The sequence below is a fragment of the Bacillus rossius genome, chromosome 11, assembly GCF_032445375.1.
Source record: "Bacillus rossius redtenbacheri isolate Brsri chromosome 11, Brsri_v3, whole genome shotgun sequence".
Taxonomy (NCBI): Eukaryota; Metazoa; Arthropoda; class Insecta; order Phasmatodea; family Bacillidae; genus Bacillus; species Bacillus rossius.
This window is the reverse complement of record NC_086338.1, coordinates 24,911,055-24,929,588: the sequence shown is the minus strand read 5'-3', so window position 1 is coordinate 24,929,588 and position 18,534 is coordinate 24,911,055. Positions and strand designations below refer to the sequence as shown.

At 44.1% G+C, this 18,534-nt stretch overlaps 1 protein-coding gene across 1 annotated transcript in view; it reads right to left on the bottom strand.

The window, feature by feature from the left end:
• Positions 1-87: 87 nt before the first annotated feature.
• The window catches only part of LOC134536698 (ras-specific guanine nucleotide-releasing factor 2-like), a 400,528-nt gene continuing 382,081 nt past the window's right edge, over positions 88-18,534 (bottom strand). The window contains exon 27 of the mRNA XM_063376561.1: positions 88-10,320. Coding sequence (XP_063232631.1) covers positions 10,102-10,320 — 219 coding nt within the window. The 3' untranslated portion in view covers positions 88-10,101. The remainder of the gene's footprint in view (positions 10,321-18,534) is intronic.

Genomic DNA, 18,534 nt, shown 5'->3' with positions numbered 1-18,534 from the left:
TACATTTGGCTGGGTATAATATTATATTGAATACCCTCTCTTTATGAAAGTTTCACTATCAATCTTCAGGACATTAAAATACATAAAACGGAAGAACTACATTTATTTCTGAAGAAGAAATACAATCCCTTAGACACAAAGGTGTCTACGATTGCATATCACTTTGTTTGAAATAACATACAGTGATGAAGGACAAGAAACAGCTATACATACATCACTTTTATTTAGTGAACAGTACTGTTTGGAGCATTGTAGGCACCATACTTCACACATCTATAAATCTCATCACACTCATGAGGAAAATATATATACTGCAAAAGTCAACAAACAACATGATACATTTATTGTGATCACAACCAGCATGATGACAATACCTCAAAGAGACACAATGTTTATAGGTATCATAAAAACAGTTTCTTTTGCTAAAAAAACATTATACAATTAGGTATGTTTACACTGTACAAGAAGATACCAGTATGAGCAAGGCCAGTGAAGATCAAGTCTTATGAGAAATATTTACACATCGAACACATGCCATTCAGCCAATTCACTTCCATGAACTCACCCCATGCTAGAACGGAGAACAGTGATGGTTGAGCTGTTTGTTGAATCCACCGAGCATCAGTGGACAGTGAACAATTTTCGAAGATACGAAACAAGTTATAATTAGTTATCGAAGAGTTAAGCTTTTATTTTACACTAGTTAACAAAGATTGAACATTAAAATAATGTTGGAAACATGCATACATACTGTTTCTTCAAAGTAATTAAAAACTAGGGCATAAAACCCTGTGACTGCACTGAAGTTGAGCGGCTAACAGTAGGCTTCATGAAAATACTGCAGTAGGTACGCCAGTTCAAGCATTTTGAGTTGAGTCAATGGAAATGCCTGAGATAGGTAAGTAAAACACATTCATCATCTTAATCGTGAAATACACACACTCCAAATATTAATATCTTAAAACATTTACAACTGATTCTCACAATAGTCTGAAACATTTTGGTGGAACTGACAGTTTTGATGAGGTTGTAAGGTGTTACACTATTTAAAATGCCTATCTGATTGTTATATAGCAAGTAAAAAAAAACTAATTGGACAACAGTATGCCTACAAAAAAAAAGTTAAATTATATTACACTGTACACAAATATCTTTAGAATTAACTAACACTATACCAAGAATATTTTTTACATCTTACTATGAATTCCATGAATCATTTGGAACTAATTTTACTCACATTTCTACTGAAGATGCAAACACTACATGTGCTTTGGAAACCTCACCAGGTCAACTGGACTAGTAAAATTTACTCTACCCATTTCTAAAATGTAACCACAAGTTGTTTACCCGTATTAAAAATCTGGAGCAGGTTAATCCCTGCGTGTTCGTAGGTAAAAACGAGCAAGGTAAAAAAAAAAAAAAAAATAACTGTGGCAGAACCACCTGGAGCAGTCAATTTTTTTGACGAGATCATAGGAACAAATTACCAAGTAAATGATAAATCAACCAAAAAAAAAATTAAACCTGCCATTAATTAAAGTTGTGTATATATACAGGATGAGTCTGAACTTGACCCACCAACTTCCTCTGCAGGTTCATCATGACAAAATAATTTGAAAACATCTATAACTTATGGTATAAAATACTTCCAAAGGTTAGTAATATATGTTTTTGAAGTTTGGTGTGAACCACAATTTTATTGTCAATAATAGAGAAAGTATTTAAAATTGAACACTGAACATATAGATTATTTTTAATTGAATGAAGTTCTTCAACCATCGCGAAATTTATCACTATTATAAATTATTTCATTGAAGTAATTGAAGGTAGTAACACGTCACAAAAGTATGTGGAAAATAAAGGTTTTAACTCCAATTATTTTGATGAAATAATTTTGCGACAGTGAAAAAATTCACGGTGATTGAAGAACTTGAATTAAACATTATCCAAACACTCAACGTACGGTCTCAAATAAACAGTAAAAATGTTGTTCAGCTCTAACTTTAAAGACCAATCCCGGCCTCAGGAAGCACTTTAGACCACAAGTCGTAGAGATATTTTCAACTTATTTTGTCGTGAATAACCAGCAGGCGAAGTTTGTGGGTCGAATTCGGACTCACCCCATGTATAAGTTATTAATTTATGACAATAAAAATAATTGTTATTTTGTATTCAAAACAAAAAACTAATTCACATTTCTAAACTTCCAACATTAAAAATTCGAATTCGTAAGGATTATACTCATTTGGGAAGTAAATGGTTAAACTACTACGTTTGAGTAAATCCATCTCCTGACAGAGTGAAACAACAACCAAATGGGCTAGATTTTTGTAAGTGTTTAACTGATAGTTTCATTGGGAGGTTTAAAAAATACTACATGTGAAGATCAAGAGAAGAACATTTTTTTTATTAACTCTTCAGAGATGGCATTAAAAATCAAAACTGATGAAAACATTTATGAAAGTAAAATTTAAGTTCAACATGTTATAGCACTTATCCTAAAAGGAGTTTTTTTTCTAAATTAACTACTATTGTAATAGATGCCTTATAAGATTCTATTACAGTAGAACTCTGTTATAATGTTCCTGCTTATAATGTTTTCCTGATCATAACATCATATATTTTAAGTCCTGACATTTTCTCCCATAAGAACAATGTATTTATTTCCTGCGTATAGTATTTCACAAATGGTAGGCATATTTTCTGCTTATAACGTTAATATTCAATAAATGAAAAAAAAAAAAATTTCAAACCTAACTATTCTATAACTCATCCCATCTGTGAAGTTTAACATGTAAAATAATTTACTTTACATTAGATGTACATTATTGTTTATAATCACTGCTATACCTTAGACTTAAGATTGTTCACATAGGATTGTATGCAAAGACAGTAAATGTGCCAGAACAATAGCGCTAAACGTTAGTGCTGGCTAATGCTGCGGATTCAATATATCGAAGGTACATAACATTCGCAGTTATGTATCTGTTGACACCCTTGTCTTGGAAAAACAAAAATCCTTTTGGTCCTTTGAAATTTGGTATGTTTTTACATGTGCATACGTAGGCTTTCAATATTTTAGTTTCCCAACTATTCCATGATTGCAATAAAAAAAAGTATCCTATTGCTGATAGAGTTGAATTTATTTCATTCATAGATAGGAGTCACAAAAACCACATGTTCACGTGGTGAAAGAATTGGACATAGGAATTTCCACTTTAAATGTCATTGTCATGAATGCGGCAATTTGACAAAAATATGGCAGTATGTCCGTAAAGACAAATAAAATAGAATCTGGAAGCACGACAAAGATAAAAAGTTGTTGGTTTGGTTAAGCAAATTCGACCATGGGGTGTACCCATCAGTAGTTTTAACACAAAATTTGTTTATACAGCTTGTTGTGTCAAAATTTGTTTACATAGCTTGATGAGTCAATTGGTAAAAAGTTCAAACACTGATATCTCCTGCTTATGTTTTTTCCTTTCGCCCCCATGAAAACGTTACAACCGAGTTCTACTGTATATATAGGCTACACAATAATACACAGACTTGTTACTATGTGCGCACAATGTTTAACACACAAAATCCCAATATTTTTTTTTAACCTTATGCCTCTGTGAAACTACAAAAACACAATTGCTACAATAGGAATATAATTATTTTACGATCCCTACAAAAATTTATGACATAATTAATACTGGTTTTCTTTAAAATACTGATATTTTTAAAAGTACATTAACATTTCACGGCATTCAAATGTCAGAAGAATATTACCACTTAACACTAAGTACTTCTACATGAGTCATTTGCACAGAAAAGTATCCATTTTTATGACGACCATAAAATACAAAATTATGGTTTATACACAGTGGAGGCCACTGTATCAAAACCTACACCTTATGGACAGGGCAAATAAAATTACACATACTTTCTTCTCAGACATAATTTAATACAAAAATTTCAAGTGAATTTGGGTGAACTCACACAACACTAGGTAACAGACCTAGCACCATTACTAATGATGATGAAGCAATCCAATTGAGTAGTAAATAAGATATGTATGCCAGATATATATACTATAATAGGCTCATTTAAAGTGATGAAAGTGACAGTAATGTAGTTGGGTAGGGAGGGAGACTCATTAAAATTACCTCACAGCAGGTTGAAGGTACAATGTGAAGTGCTATTACGAGGCAAACAAACAACAGCTGAGCACTACAGATATTCCTGGTAGGAACACAGGTACAGGAACTCACGACCATGCAGCGTCACAAATATTTGCAATCATTCCTCTAGCAAAAATTGGCATCCAAGAACTACCACCTGACCCAATCAAAAATGAACAAAACAAAATACTGAATACATATTCAACAACAAGCACTTATTAGTAAAATCAATTTTACTAACACATTTGTAAAAAATTAGAATACAAAAAAATCCCATTCGGCACATATTGGCTCAGGTAGAATTCAAAGTTACTATTTCTTTTGGAAAGTTTTGAAAACTTCAGGACAATTGTATGGTACTACAGAAAGCATAATAGCTAATACTTTCCCTGGTAAAACGCCGGGGTATATTGCAGGCGACCAACAAGCACACATCTTTTAACTTCACTACAAGTCCCATGTGACAAGTTAATGGTTAGTAAATGTTTGAAAACTGCAGGCGACACGGACAAAGGGCAGTCTCCCCCCCCCCCCCCCCCCCCCCCCTTCCCACTTGCGCTTGCCGCTGCTCGCCCGCCCACACTGAAAGATACTGCCGGCAGGAAGTTTCCATGTCTGAATGTAAACAAAAGAGTTTTTGTGCCAAGATTCCGACCCTTTTTTGTGCCTCTTTTCACTAGCAGACAGAGATGACCATTTAAACTAAAAGTTAGACCTAAAGAAAAATAATACAGGCTCAATATACTTTTATAACTTATCAAAGATATCGCCACCGGCATTTTTCAAAGATTTACCAACTTTTCACTCACTTTTCACACTGAGGCTTAAAAGGGAGTTAGAAAGACGTGTGGAACTCATGCAAAGACGTTTCGCTGGCATTTTATGGGTTTTACCTGGAGTCTATTGTATTTTGACCAGGAAAAGGTTTGCCTGTAAAACTTTCCGTGTTACTGGTATTTTTTATTAATGGCTCTTGTGCTGATTAAAAACAGTCTGAACCAAAAACTGAGAACCGGGCACGACATGCCTCTATGGGCCTTTAAGATATGACACAATCATTTTATGTTTGGAAATTAACAGTCCATTTAATACTACCGTACCAGATAATGTGAGAGAAAGTTTTTTTACTTCTAATTTATTATTTATGATTAAGAAACAATAATACCATATTTAATCGCATAAGCCGCACATTTCTTTTTAAATACTTGAAATGGAATTTTTTAAAATCAGCATAAAGTCCGCACCAGACAAAGCAACCTTTGCCACCCCTGAAAGGCACAGTAACGGGATGGAAATTTACCGACGCTGTCAACAATGCTTTGACCTTGAGTTGTTCATTTCTTCGGAGCGGTTTCTGAGAGGGTTTGTAACGTGGTGAAACCATCTGGACTCAGAAACTCGCACTCTACTGCGCAGCTGCCTGCGACGTCACGCGAGTTGCAAGGGGATGGGCTATACATAGCACAAGCCTGTACACGTCCCACGCGCAGACGCGCGGACAAAGCAGCTGCAACTCACACTATGTCATAGTGTAGTGGAGGTAGCGGAGAAGTGGTGTAATTACATGCTTTGTTTTTTTTTTTTAAATTCCTGCTCAGCCTTTTCCACGCTCTGCACTCCTTCCCCCGCTTCAGTCAAGAAGGGCAGGAGGGGACTCGCATGCACAGACGTCTGCCGGTAACTGTTTTTATACACACAGTGGGCAAGGGACAGGGAGGGAGGCTCGCCGGCACCGGCTAATGCAGACATTAGAAATCTTCCCCGTGCCGTTAGTGGCCATCTCAATGAAAGATTAAAAAAAATATCTTTTCACGCAAAGAGTTTATTTTGTGTAAGCTGGCTGCGGCTTCTGAACGTAAGAGTGCACACGCGAGTGAGAGAAGAAAAAAAAAACGAGTGGCGTCTTCCACAAATCGCCAGCATCCAACTATCTCGACACCTGTCAATTTCTCACGTCCGCTGGGAGGGTCGCCAGTCACCAGCGCTCTGCGAAGTAGTGTGCCGCCTATAATATTTTTCAACTGGGCCGAGGGAAGGGTGCCAATTTTATGAAGCAGCAATTATACTAATACAATCCGCGGAACCGTGAGCATACGTAAAATCAGGGTACTAGCAAACTAATTATGAGAACAGTTTTTTTACTTTACACAAAACATGGAAAATTTTGAGGACAATTTTTTTTTTCAGACTTCACAATGTCCGCACCCCATTTTTTTTGTCAAAAATATATCCAAATTACTGCGGAAATTATGCGAGTAAATACGGTACAATAATAGAGGTACAGTACAGTCTCGATTTACTGAGTAAATGTGGACCCGGCACCCTCAGATAAGTAGAATTTTGTATAGCTTGGATGTAATAATAAAATTGTCTTGGTTTTAAGTTGGCCCAGTGGTATAATTTTTTGAGGTGATTTTTTCCAGCTTTTTTTTTAGTGTAGATTCTTTCACTTCAATCCATGATTTACCCAAACCGTAAAGGGCATTTTTTAGGTTAATTTTCTTGAGGCTTTTGACAAAAGATAATTTTCTTGGTCTCAGGCACATGTTCCAAGAGTCTTCGCTGTTAATAGACCTTTACATTGGCTCTGATAATACTGAACCTGAGAAAATCAAAGCTTCGTTAATGGAGACTCTACTGTACTTATAATACTTCACTTGGAGGCTTACAGATGAATGAGATTTGGTTTATTAAATAACTAAAAATAAAATGCATTACAAAATCCCAATTTGTTGCACAAATAAGAAAACAAAAAAAATCTGGGTTTCCCTTAGTATATAAAATATAAACACTTTATACATGCTGATAAACAAAAAGTGCTTTTAATAAAAAAAAACAACTATGATACTGAAATCTCATAACAAGATCACAGATTGTTAGTGGCCAGTGTAAAAAAAAAATGATTGACACATTCATAGGCACATTAAAGAATCAATTCAATGAATAGCTCATTGCACTAACACACCAATATGCAAAATGTTATGTGCAGATAATAGTTTCAATATAACTGCTGCCTCTGATGATATGAATTTACTTAAATATTAAAGACATTATTAGTTTTAATTTATATTTTGAATTAAATCAATATAAATTTTCAAAACAAGGTTTTACCTCACAAATATACTTTAGAAGAGCTAAAAGAAAATTGATGTTAATATTTTTGGAGATGTGTATGAGGCATGGTAGAACTAACTTCACAAAAAATACAACAAATTTACTTAGTTAATGTAATGTATATCTTCCATTTTCATTAAAAAATGTAAGCAGTTATATAGCACTGCTCAAATCCCTTAAGAGACACTTAGCCAACTTTGTGCGTTTTCAAAATATAACTTCTACTACTGTACACACCTTTCTAAACAATTTTATCACTTACAAGTTAATACATATAAAATCAAATTATAATAGATAATCCACACTGAAGAAAATATACATGTGCTAGTTTTAATGAAAATAAATATAAAATACTATTAGGCTACTTACGTATTATTTTACATAGAATTTGTAGAGTAGTAGTATCTCATCTAAATAAACTTAGCTAAAATATTTATAAGTGGGTTGCATCACTCTTAGTATCGTGCCAAGTCTCGGTGAGCAAAAAAAAATTGTTTGTTGAACACTGAACAAATTTGGTTGTAACCTCTATACTACGATAACTCATAATTACTAGGGGCTGGAAAAATTAGCAGCTTGCTATAAATTATACGGTTTTGCTAATTTTCTAAATAAATGTGCTTTTTTTTCCTGCTATTAGTTTAAAATGCCCATCATTTGAAAAAATTCTTTATAAAATACCAAGTACTGTTACATATTTTTTAACAGTTTCAAAAATTGTTGTACAAAATAAATCTTCACACTTGGAAAGAAACAACCCAGTGTTGTGGACTTTGTGACCTGACTCACCTTATGTTCGTACTTCGCAGTTTGTCTGGGACACACGTGCATGTATGATTAAATTATTTTAATTTATGTTTGTCACGTAAGATTTATCATCACTCCAGTTAATACACAAAAACATGTCCATCATATTTGCCGCAGATTTTCTCATCTCGCAGACGAAAGGTGTAAGGTTGGCAAATGAGATGAAAACAACAGGCTGCACTCTCTTGCGTTTTGCTTAAACAGGAGTGTGAAGTGAACCAGCAGTACTGCAGATACTTGGCGTTCCCCCAAATGTTACATTGATCACGTGGTGATTTTCTAATAATTGTTCCCTACAATAGTTTTCACGACCATGATTTGTTTCCATTGCCATGTCGCTGTGATAGTCAAGTTACATGTATCAGAAATAACTTAAAAATATAAGTCCCACCCAATTAATCTAGTTGATTTGTGTATTATTCTATGAATTACACTTGCAACTCAATGTTTGCTAGCATAATGCAGTACCAAATTTTTGAAGTACAATAAAAATAATTTTTTTTTGTAGTTTTTATTTAAAAAGGCACAGAAAAAATGTTTTTTTTACAGAACTGAAAAAGGTTATTTGTAGGTATTTGTATGTATGAATATTTATTTTACAAACATTGTGAATTGTAAATTATAAGTTATAATATGTTGCATTAAAAATGCTAATTGCACAATAATAGATGCTAATTTATAAAATAATATTATGTTAATTTTAGAAAAAATAGATGCTAAATTTTTCAGCCCCTAATCTTTACATAGGAATCTCTTAGTTTTTCTCTCCATCTCTCTTGCTCAGCTATTATTCTTTATATTTGCTTGTAAATTATAACAATGGCTTTTGCACTGCGGTGGCCCGCTTTCTGTTTTAAGTCAGTGGAAATTTTTGTACTTACGAAAACACCATCAGAAAATTGTTCCTAAATACAGTACATATTTATTGTGACACATTAAAACTGACGGTGCATTACAAAGCTCTCGTAACTTCTGACATCTAACAATATCCTGTTCTTGTATCAGGGAGGTTTTACTGAGCCACAAGATATCAAATTTGCAGAGAGTCTAGCCAAATTCAAACTTTTAATTTGCAAGATGGTTTTGATCTTGGTTCCAACATTTTAAATGTCCTAGTTATAAAAACTTGTGTGTTATGTGGTGAGTGGTTGTTGTGTGGTGAGTTGCTTTTGTGTCATGTGTTAAGGTGCAGTGTGTATTTGCATATATAATTTAGACACACAATACACAACCACACACATGCATGCATGTGAAAATTTGAATCATGGGTTAGATAAATGTTAAGAGGCACATATTGACTCTGCACAATTAATTTAAATTGTCCAATTTGATAATAAATGTTAAATAATCCCTTCTTGTCCCACAGTGAAAATACTTTTAAGAGATAATCAGAAATTGCACTTTTACATGGGTTTGGCAGGTAAATCATTGAAATTGTGAAGTTAAATTGTAAAATTATTTGGCTGGACTCAAGAATAAAAATCTTACTCAATTTAAGATTTAGGTTTAGTCCAGTTTTATGAGCTTAATTCTTGAGACTTTTCAACCCACAAAATTAACACCGAAAATTAAGTGTTTTATGTATTAAGTAACACTACTCCAAATTATTATAAATTAAGTAACATTGATACTTATCTCATGATTATTTTACAGAGTTTACAATGTTAAAATAATATGTCTCTGCTGCACATTTACTTAAATAAACACAAACACATATTTAATGAGATTACTAAAAACCACTTTACAGCCTAATAACATAATTTTATAAAAAAGTAAAAATAAAATTAACTTTTCCTAGGTTTACACACTTTGTTCAATTACTTAGATGCACTCATCATTCACAGCGAAACACACCAATTCTAGATCCAGCACAGAAGACTGAATGGTTGAACAAGTTTTTGTATAGACTTCTTGAGCACAACACTAATATTCAAGAAAAATAATGTGTTGGTCCAGATGCTAATATTCACCGCTCACACCACATTTCTGTGAGATCCGTACCGGACACCAGCCATTACGACCTGGTGGCAGCCTGCGCGCTCAGCGGCAGCTGGCCAATGGCGGACGAGCTGAGTCTCGAGGTCCTGGGCTCGATGTCCAGGGACATGCGGTACAGCTCGTCGTCGTCCAGGAGCAGGTTGCAGTCGAGCAGGTAGTTGATCACCTTCTGGTTCAGGTCTATCTTGTACGGCGTCTGCTGGAAGTGCCTGATCTCGCGGATCACGTGCGCGATCTGTCGAGCAGACCACTGCGCTAGACTGCCACCACCAGATTCCTCACTCACACACCCGATACAATGCCTCTCTCTTTCATAAAAAAAACAATGTACACTCAACTACAATTTGCACTGCCTCACAGGGAGGTCATAAATGCATCGGGTGGAATCGTAGAGAGAATAGTTGCCATGCTGAATGTCCAGCCTTTGGCTGTGATAAATATTTTTACATAAAATTAGTGAAAATAAATTGTATTTAAGAAATATAATAAACAATATTATTTTTTCGAACTGTTTTTTGACACATGTAATTAAATATTTTGTATTGATCTTTCTACTAAAAAAAAAAAGTCTGTGAAGTTGGTTGAATTATCACCATTTTGTATGAATACAAAGGAGGAGTGAAATGAAATCTACAATTTAATTGATTGACGTCAGCCGGGGCTACGCCCCATGAGCCTAGTCAGTCTCCGTTTCCTCAACATTCCTCTCCCCTTCCCCGGCATTTGTACCGCCATGTACGTAGTCGTGTGTTTGAATTGCGCGCCACGAACTACCACAAGAGGGCGCTTAGAAGCAGTGCGGCGATCCCTAAAATTGCTATGTTAATATTAATTGTAAGCCTTTTTGTTGTTTTCATCCATCTTCGCCCCAGTGCTGTGTAGTTTACTTGTGTTTCTTTAATTTAAATAAGTTACCTTAAATAACTATAGACGTTGCCCGGGCGGACCCGAACAGGCACGGACTTGGACGAGGATAGGAATGCTTTTATATGAATTATCATTAAATAAGTAAATAGTAACAAACTTTCCATTGTCAGTAATTTTTATATATTTTTAATGTTTATCTGTAATTTACTCAACTTTCGCCGGGGCACGGAGTCGTAGAATACAGTAACGGTAATTGTGTTGGCGCGAAGGGCGCCATGTTGCCACCTGCGAGCGATGAGCTCAGCCCAGTCCATCTTCATCACTGACCGAGAGCAGACGCGCCAGCACCCCGGGGACCTCAACCTTTGTTCATCTCTGACCAAGTAATTTCTGTATCGTTAATTCTTTTTAAATCGCTTTCGTTCGTCATCCTCGGGGCAGCTCTCGGTCAGCGGACTGTTTAATTAATTAATTGTCTCAGTCGAGTTTCTTTCATCACCGTGTAATAAGTAAACTTTGCAGCATGGCCACGTGTGTGGACCATGCCCTCACCTAAACCGATTCGTGCCTCAGGCTTTTTAACCGTGTAACGTGTAACGGGCGTGTAGAGAGACGTGTTAGTGAAATTAAATCTGGAGAATAAATATAAAGTGAGTACTTATTTAATCACGTGGTGAGTGAGTCTAGGAGTGTGGCGTGCCCGACGCCTAGAGCGGGCCAGGTCTGGGTAGCTAGGATAGAAAGGGCTGGTAACTCGTCCCCACTTGGGCTACGTCACGCCCTGAGTGAGAGACTCCGCCGGGTCCACGTGCCCTTCCACGTGGTGGCGCCCATAGTTAACATCTCGAAATCACCGGCAATGCGCGATCAGCCCACAAATGGCGCCCAAGAGCGTGGGGCGAGTTACATCTTCCGCGAAAACCAGACCTGTACGAGCGTGTGAGATAGGCGGTTGTTACGCGGAGCGCGCGGAACTAAAGTTCGCGCTGGAACTATTGTTCGCGCGGAGCGCATAGCGGGACTCTGGCGCGCCGGCCACGTGACCAGCCGGGCGCGCGCTTCCAGGAATTCGCTGCGAGCAGCCAGGTGGCCGCATTCCTCGCGACAACAGCAGCCGGGCCAGGTCAGTGTGTGTGTGTACCGCCATCCGCGTCGCGTCGCGTAGCGAAGGGAAGAGGGGCAATCGACCGGCTTCACCACCACACGACCATGTCGGACAACCACGGACTTGACAAAAATCCGGGCGCGATTAAGGCAAGTGAGTTGTTTCAAAAGAATAGCTTATATTGTGTTATGTGCGCGCGACCGCGCCAGGTGAGCGGGACGGCGATTTCTTCGTGGACGGACACGTGCGTGTGCGTAGGACAGTATGAAGCGCAGCCGAACCACGAGCAGGCAGAACGGGCGGATCAGTTTGAGGCGGGACACGGGAAGTGCACGGATGCGGAGTGTGAGGGCAAGACGCGGGAGGGAGGCTGGTGCCGGAACTGTCGCGCGTTCAAGCACACGGCGTGTTTCGCGAAGTCCGAAATAATCTCCTTTCAAGACGGGTGGTACACGTGCCAGTGGTGCCACCACGTGAGAATAGCGGGCCCGTCAGGCCGCAGCCCGGTGAGAGACGCCGCCGACACACCACGGAGCAGGGTACCTCTCATAGGACACGTGGAGCTACCGGAATTTGCGGGCAGAACCAGCGACGATCCGCGGAGATTTGTACACGCGTGTCGGGAACGCCTGAATCGCTACGGAGTGCCGGAGTGTGAGTGGGCGAACAGGGTGAGCACCGCGCTCAAAGGCGACGCCAAGACGTGGTGGCAGATCGTCCAGGAGTATGACATGCCGTGGACCGAGTTCGCGAGATTGTTCGAGGCCAGATTCGCGGACGTGAAGACAGAGATGAGAGTGCGGACGGAGCTGTATTGTCTCGAGCAAGGCGCGACGGAGGCGGCGGAGGCGTTTATCATGAAAAAAATACGTCTGTACAAGCGGCTGTTTCCCGGAGAAGAACCTACCGGAGTGCTGGAGCGGGTAGTTGAGCTGATGCGCCCGGAATTTCGCCCGTATTTACGCCCGATGACGCGGCGTCCGGCAGAGGAGTTCGTCCAACAGGCGCGCGTCTTAGAGCAGGACCTACGAGCTGTCAGACCGACCAGGATCCACGCCACCCTGAGCACCAAGCAGGAAGACACGACGCCCGCCGACACCAAGGCGCTGGTGCCCTACACGGCGCCCACCCGAGACCAAGCTAGGCGCGACGAACCCGGACCGAGCGGCCACGCGCAGCTGACATGGCGGAGACGGACTACCGGCGGCAGCCCACCACCTCAGTGCCACACGTGTCCACCAGGCACGTTCCATTGGCACGAGAACTGCCCGGTGAGGAACAAGTTCCGGCCTGACTTCGCGGCGCAGCAGCCGTCGGGAAACGGACGGCAGGGGGCGGCGCGCTAAGACAGCCCACCTCCCCCGCCTCACCTAACAACAACAGACCTACGGCGGCGGGGCCTCTCCTGGGTCACGTGGGAGCGGCGGAGGCCGACCTGTTGCGCATTCCGGTGGTTGTCAACGGGCGCGCAGTCCACGCGCTTGTTGACACCGCCGCCAGCCACAACTGTGTGGCGGCACGCGTGATTGGCCGTGACAACTTCGAGTACCACCCGGGCCAACTCCAGCTGGCTACCACGGGGGACGCCTGCTACACCCAGGGCGTCGCGACGCTGGAGGTGGACGTGCGGGACCAACGGTCCGTCACGACGGCGCTGGTGGTGGAGCAGTTACGTGATGACGTCATTCTGGGGCTACCCTGGCTCTACGAGCAGCACGCAGCCATCGACATCCGGGCCGGCTGCGTCCACGTCGGCACCCAGGGGCGGCGGACCATCCACGGGCTGGGTAAGCCTACTCCACCAGCAGTAAACCAGGTCAGTCTCGACGAGTTCCAGCACGGAGTTCCCCCCGAGTTTCGTGCTACCATCCAGCAGGTCCTCGATCATCAGTGTAATGTGTTTGCGTCCGCGGACCCGCTGAAACGTACCACCATAGCTGAGCATGCCATCCCGACCCATCCTCACGAGCCAATGTTTATCCCACCCGGTAGCTACGGCCACGTTGGTAAACAGACCATCCTAGACCAGGTTCAGGACATGTTGCATGACGGGATAATTGAGCCTAGCGAAAGTCCGTATAATTTCCAGGTCGTGTTGGCAGAAAAAAAAGACGGGAAACTACGCTTCTGTGTCAATTTCAAACCTATCAATAGAGTGACAATTAATGCCCCACCCCCCCTGCTGAACATAGCCGACACACTTTCAGGCCTGGGTAACGCCAAGATATTTTCTTCCCTCGACCTAAAATCTGGGTATTGGCAGGTGCCGATACGTCCGGCGGACCGACCCAAGACGGCGTTCACAGCCCCAGACGGGCGGAGATTTCAGTTTTGCGCGATGCCATTCGGCCTACAGGACGCCCCCGCTACCTTCCAAGGGATGATGACACGGGTCTTAGACAACTACTCGGGCAAGTTTGCGGCCGCGTATCTGGACGACATAATTGTTTGGTCTCAGACGTGGGAAGAACATGCGCATCATTTAGCATTAGTCTTGGAACGCCTGGCGAGCCATGGTCTGACATGCAATCGCGAAAAATGCCACCTGGGGACCACAGAACTAGATTTCCTGGGCTTAGTGGTTAACGCGGACGGAAACCGACCCACGGAAAAACAGCTGAGTGTAATTATCAACAAGGAGCCCCCACGCACGCGCAAGCAACTGCAAAAGTTCTTGGGGCTAGCTAACTGGCTGCGAGCCTTCGTCCCAGAGTTCTCGGTAGTAGCGGCGCCGATGACAGAACAGCTGTCACCCAAACGTCCGTTCAGGTGGACCGTGGAAGCCCAGAACGCTTTTGACAAGCTAAAACGCAGATTTCAACAGTGCCACTTACTCGCGCGGCTGGACCCAGGCAGACCCCTGATCGTACAAACAGACGCGAGCGAGAAGGGCATCGGGGCCATCCTGTTACAACTCGGCGACGACGGCGAGCCTCGGGTGATTGAATATGCAAGCGCCAAGTTCGGCGACGTCGAGCAGCGGTATAGCGTGAACGAGCGTGAGTGTCTAGGCGTAGTTTGGGCCCTCAGACGCTACCGCCCACACCTGGAGGGGCAGAAATTCGTACTGAGAACTGACAGCCAATGTCTCAAATGGCTGGCCACGATGCAGGGGCGACGTTCGAAGCTGACGCGTTGGGCCATGCTTCTACAGGCCTTAGATTTCGAAGTCGAGCATGTACCGGGAAAACAGAACGAACTAGCGGACGAGCTGTCGCGAGATCCGGACGTCACCGTCACAGCCTGTGACGATGCGGAGTGGGAGGAGCTTTTGCCACCACCCAGCGGGCGCATACCCAGGTCCCCGTGCACCCCGACAACCCAAGCCGCATTGTGTGCCCTAAACCTTAACGTCACACCGACATTACCGCCTGGCGCGGAGCTTGATGACTTAGACGCCTACGTGCGAGCGGCCCAACTCACGGACACAGACACACAGGAGATCGTGCGCCGTTGCGGGAGCGGAGAATGTGAAGGCTACCGTGTATTGGACGGGACACTGCAGGCGCGACCTAAGGGGACAGCTGGCCAATGGCGGACGTTCGCGCCAGCCGCCACCCGCCGGGAGGTGTTTGACATGTATCACGTGAACAGGCTAGCCGGACACCCCGGCGCAGACCAGACGCGACGCGATCTGCGGGAACAGTTCTACTGGCCAGGGGTAAACAAGTTTGTACGGGACTGCGTGAGGAGATGTAAACATTGCCAGAGGCACAAGGCGCGCCGCACCGACGGGACAGCCCAGCAGGTACCCAGGCAGCCCACCGAGCCATTCCATACAGTCGCCATAGACCTAATGGGACCATACCCCCGCACGCCCCGAGGGAAAAGATTTTTGTTGGTGGTGACAGACTGCTACACGCGTTGGGTGGAGGCCTACCCCCTGGCGAACATCCGCGCCGGCACCATTGCACGCAGCCTGGAAACGGAGTTTTTCCCTAGGGTCCTGTTGTCGGACAATGCCACCCAATTTGTCGGGCGCCGGTGGGCGCAGCTGGGGAGAAAATGGCGGGTAATCCTACACACCACCCCCGTGTACCACCCCCGCGCGAACCCCACGGAACGACGCAACCAAGAGGTGAAGGTTCAACTGCGGTTGAGGCTCGCGGATGACCACGCCCAATGGGACACGCACATCCCGGACGTTCTGTACTGCATCCGGCGACGGGTGAACGCGGCAACCGGCGAAACACCAGCCACCATGGTCCAGGGGCGGAACCTCACCCTCCCCGGGGAATATCACGTGCGGCAACAACAAACGGACCCGGACGTAGAGAGCCCCGAAGGACGCCTGAGGCGATTGGCCGAGACGCACGATAGGGCGCGACGTAACCAGGCAGCTTACCAAGCACAACGCACACCCGAGACGACCCGCCCGCCCCCTGAACTGAAACCAGGCCAGCTGGTTTACGCGAGGCTCCACCCCCTCTCCTCCGGCCGACGCAACTTCTGCGCCGGCCTGGCGCCAAAGTGGTTTGCCCCGGTGGCGGTGGTCAAGGCGGGGCCCACGGCGGTCGTGATAAAGTTACCCTCAGGCCGGGCCGCGAAATATCACCGGGACGATGTGCGCTTGGCACAGGAAGAGACGGAGGCGACGGACGAGGCGGAGACGGGGCAGGAAGAGACGGAGGCGGCGGACGGGGCGGAAGAGACGGAAACGAGACGTGACGGAGCAGGGACGCGGCAGGAATTGACGGAGGCGGCGGACGAGGCGGAGACGGGGCAGGAAGAGACGGAGGCGGCGGGCGGGGCGGAAGAGACGGGAACGAGACGTGACGGAGCAGGGACGCGGCAGAGAGAGACGGAGGCGGCGGACGAGACAGACGGGAGGGCGGCCGCACAGCTGGTCACGTCCACCCCAACAGACGGGGGCGGGTTCAGAGGCTTCCCGGACCTGGGGGCGGGACAGGCGACGCCCCTCGCAGTCACAGATGTCCGGCCGAGGCGGCTGTTCGAAGACTCGGGGAGTGACGTCTCGCCTTTCAGGGGATTTCTCAGGGACACGCCCGGAGTGACGGAGGGCCAGTCGACATCCCAACCACTGATAAGGTGGCCGGAGGAAGTAGAGAGTAGGCCGGGTTCGCCGGACGAGCCATTATGGCCGCTGCATTACTCGTTGGCAGACTCCACGTTCAGGGTGACAGTAACCGAACCGCAGGAAGACGAAACACCGCGGGAAGAGAGGGGAGACCGGGCGTCACAAGACCCAGTTCCGGCTCCGCGATACACGCTACGACCCCGAGGGATCGCGAGGAAGCACAGCTGTTGTTGATAAGGGGGCGACCACGCCCACAGGCGACCCAGCGGAAACGTCGACATGACCGGCTATTCGAGGGGGGGGCAATTGACGTCAGCCGGGGCTACGCCCCATGAGCCTAGTCAGTCTCCGTTTCCTCAACATTCCTCTCCCCTTCCCCGGCATTTGTACCGCCATGTACGTAGTCGTGTGTTTGAATTGCGCGCCACGAACTACCACAAGAGGGCGCTTAGAAGCAGTGCGGCGATCCCTAAAATTGCTATGTTAATATTAATTGTAAGCCTTTTTGTTGTTTTCATCCATCTTCGCCCCAGTGCTGTGTAGTTTACTTGTGTTTCTTTAATTTAAATAAGTTACCTTAAATAACTATAGACGTTGCCCGGGCGGACCCGAACAGGCACGGACTTGGACGAGGATAGGAATGCTTTTATATGAATTATCATTAAATAAGTAAATAGTAACAAACTTTCCATTGTCAGTAATTTTTATATATTTTTAATGTTTATCTGTAATTTACTCAACTTTCGCCGGGGCACGGAGTCGTAGAATACAGTAACGGTAATTGTGTTGGCGCGAAGGGCGCCATGTTGCCACCTGCGAGCGATGAGCTCAGCCCAGTCCATCTTCATCACTGACCGAGAGCAGACGCGCCAGCACCCCGGGGACCTCAACCTTTGTTCATCTCTGACCAAGTAATTTCTGTATCGTTAATTCTTTTTAAATCGCTTTCGTTCGTCATCCTCGGGGCAGCTCTCGGTCAGCGGACTGTTTAATTAATTAATTGTCTCAGTCGAGTTTCTTTCATCACCGTGTAATAAGTAAACTTTGCAGCATGGCCACGTGTGTGGACCATGCCCTCACCTAAACCGATTCGTGCCTCAGGCTTTTTAACCGTGTAACGTGTAACGGGCGTGTAGAGAGACGTGTTAGTGAAATTAAATCTGGAGAATAAATATAAAGTGAGTACTTATTTAATCACGTGGTGAGTGAGTCTAGGAGTGTGGCGTGCCCGACGCCTAGAGCGGGCCAGGTCTGGGTAGCTAGGATAGAAAGGGCTGGTAACTCGTCCCCACTTGGGCTACGTCACGCCCTGAGTGAGAGACTCCGCCGGGTCCACGTGCCCTTCCACGTGGTGGCGCCCATAGTTAACATCTCGAAATCACCGGCAATGCGCGATCAGCCCACATGATAAATTTACTTTTATTTGCACTCATTAATTC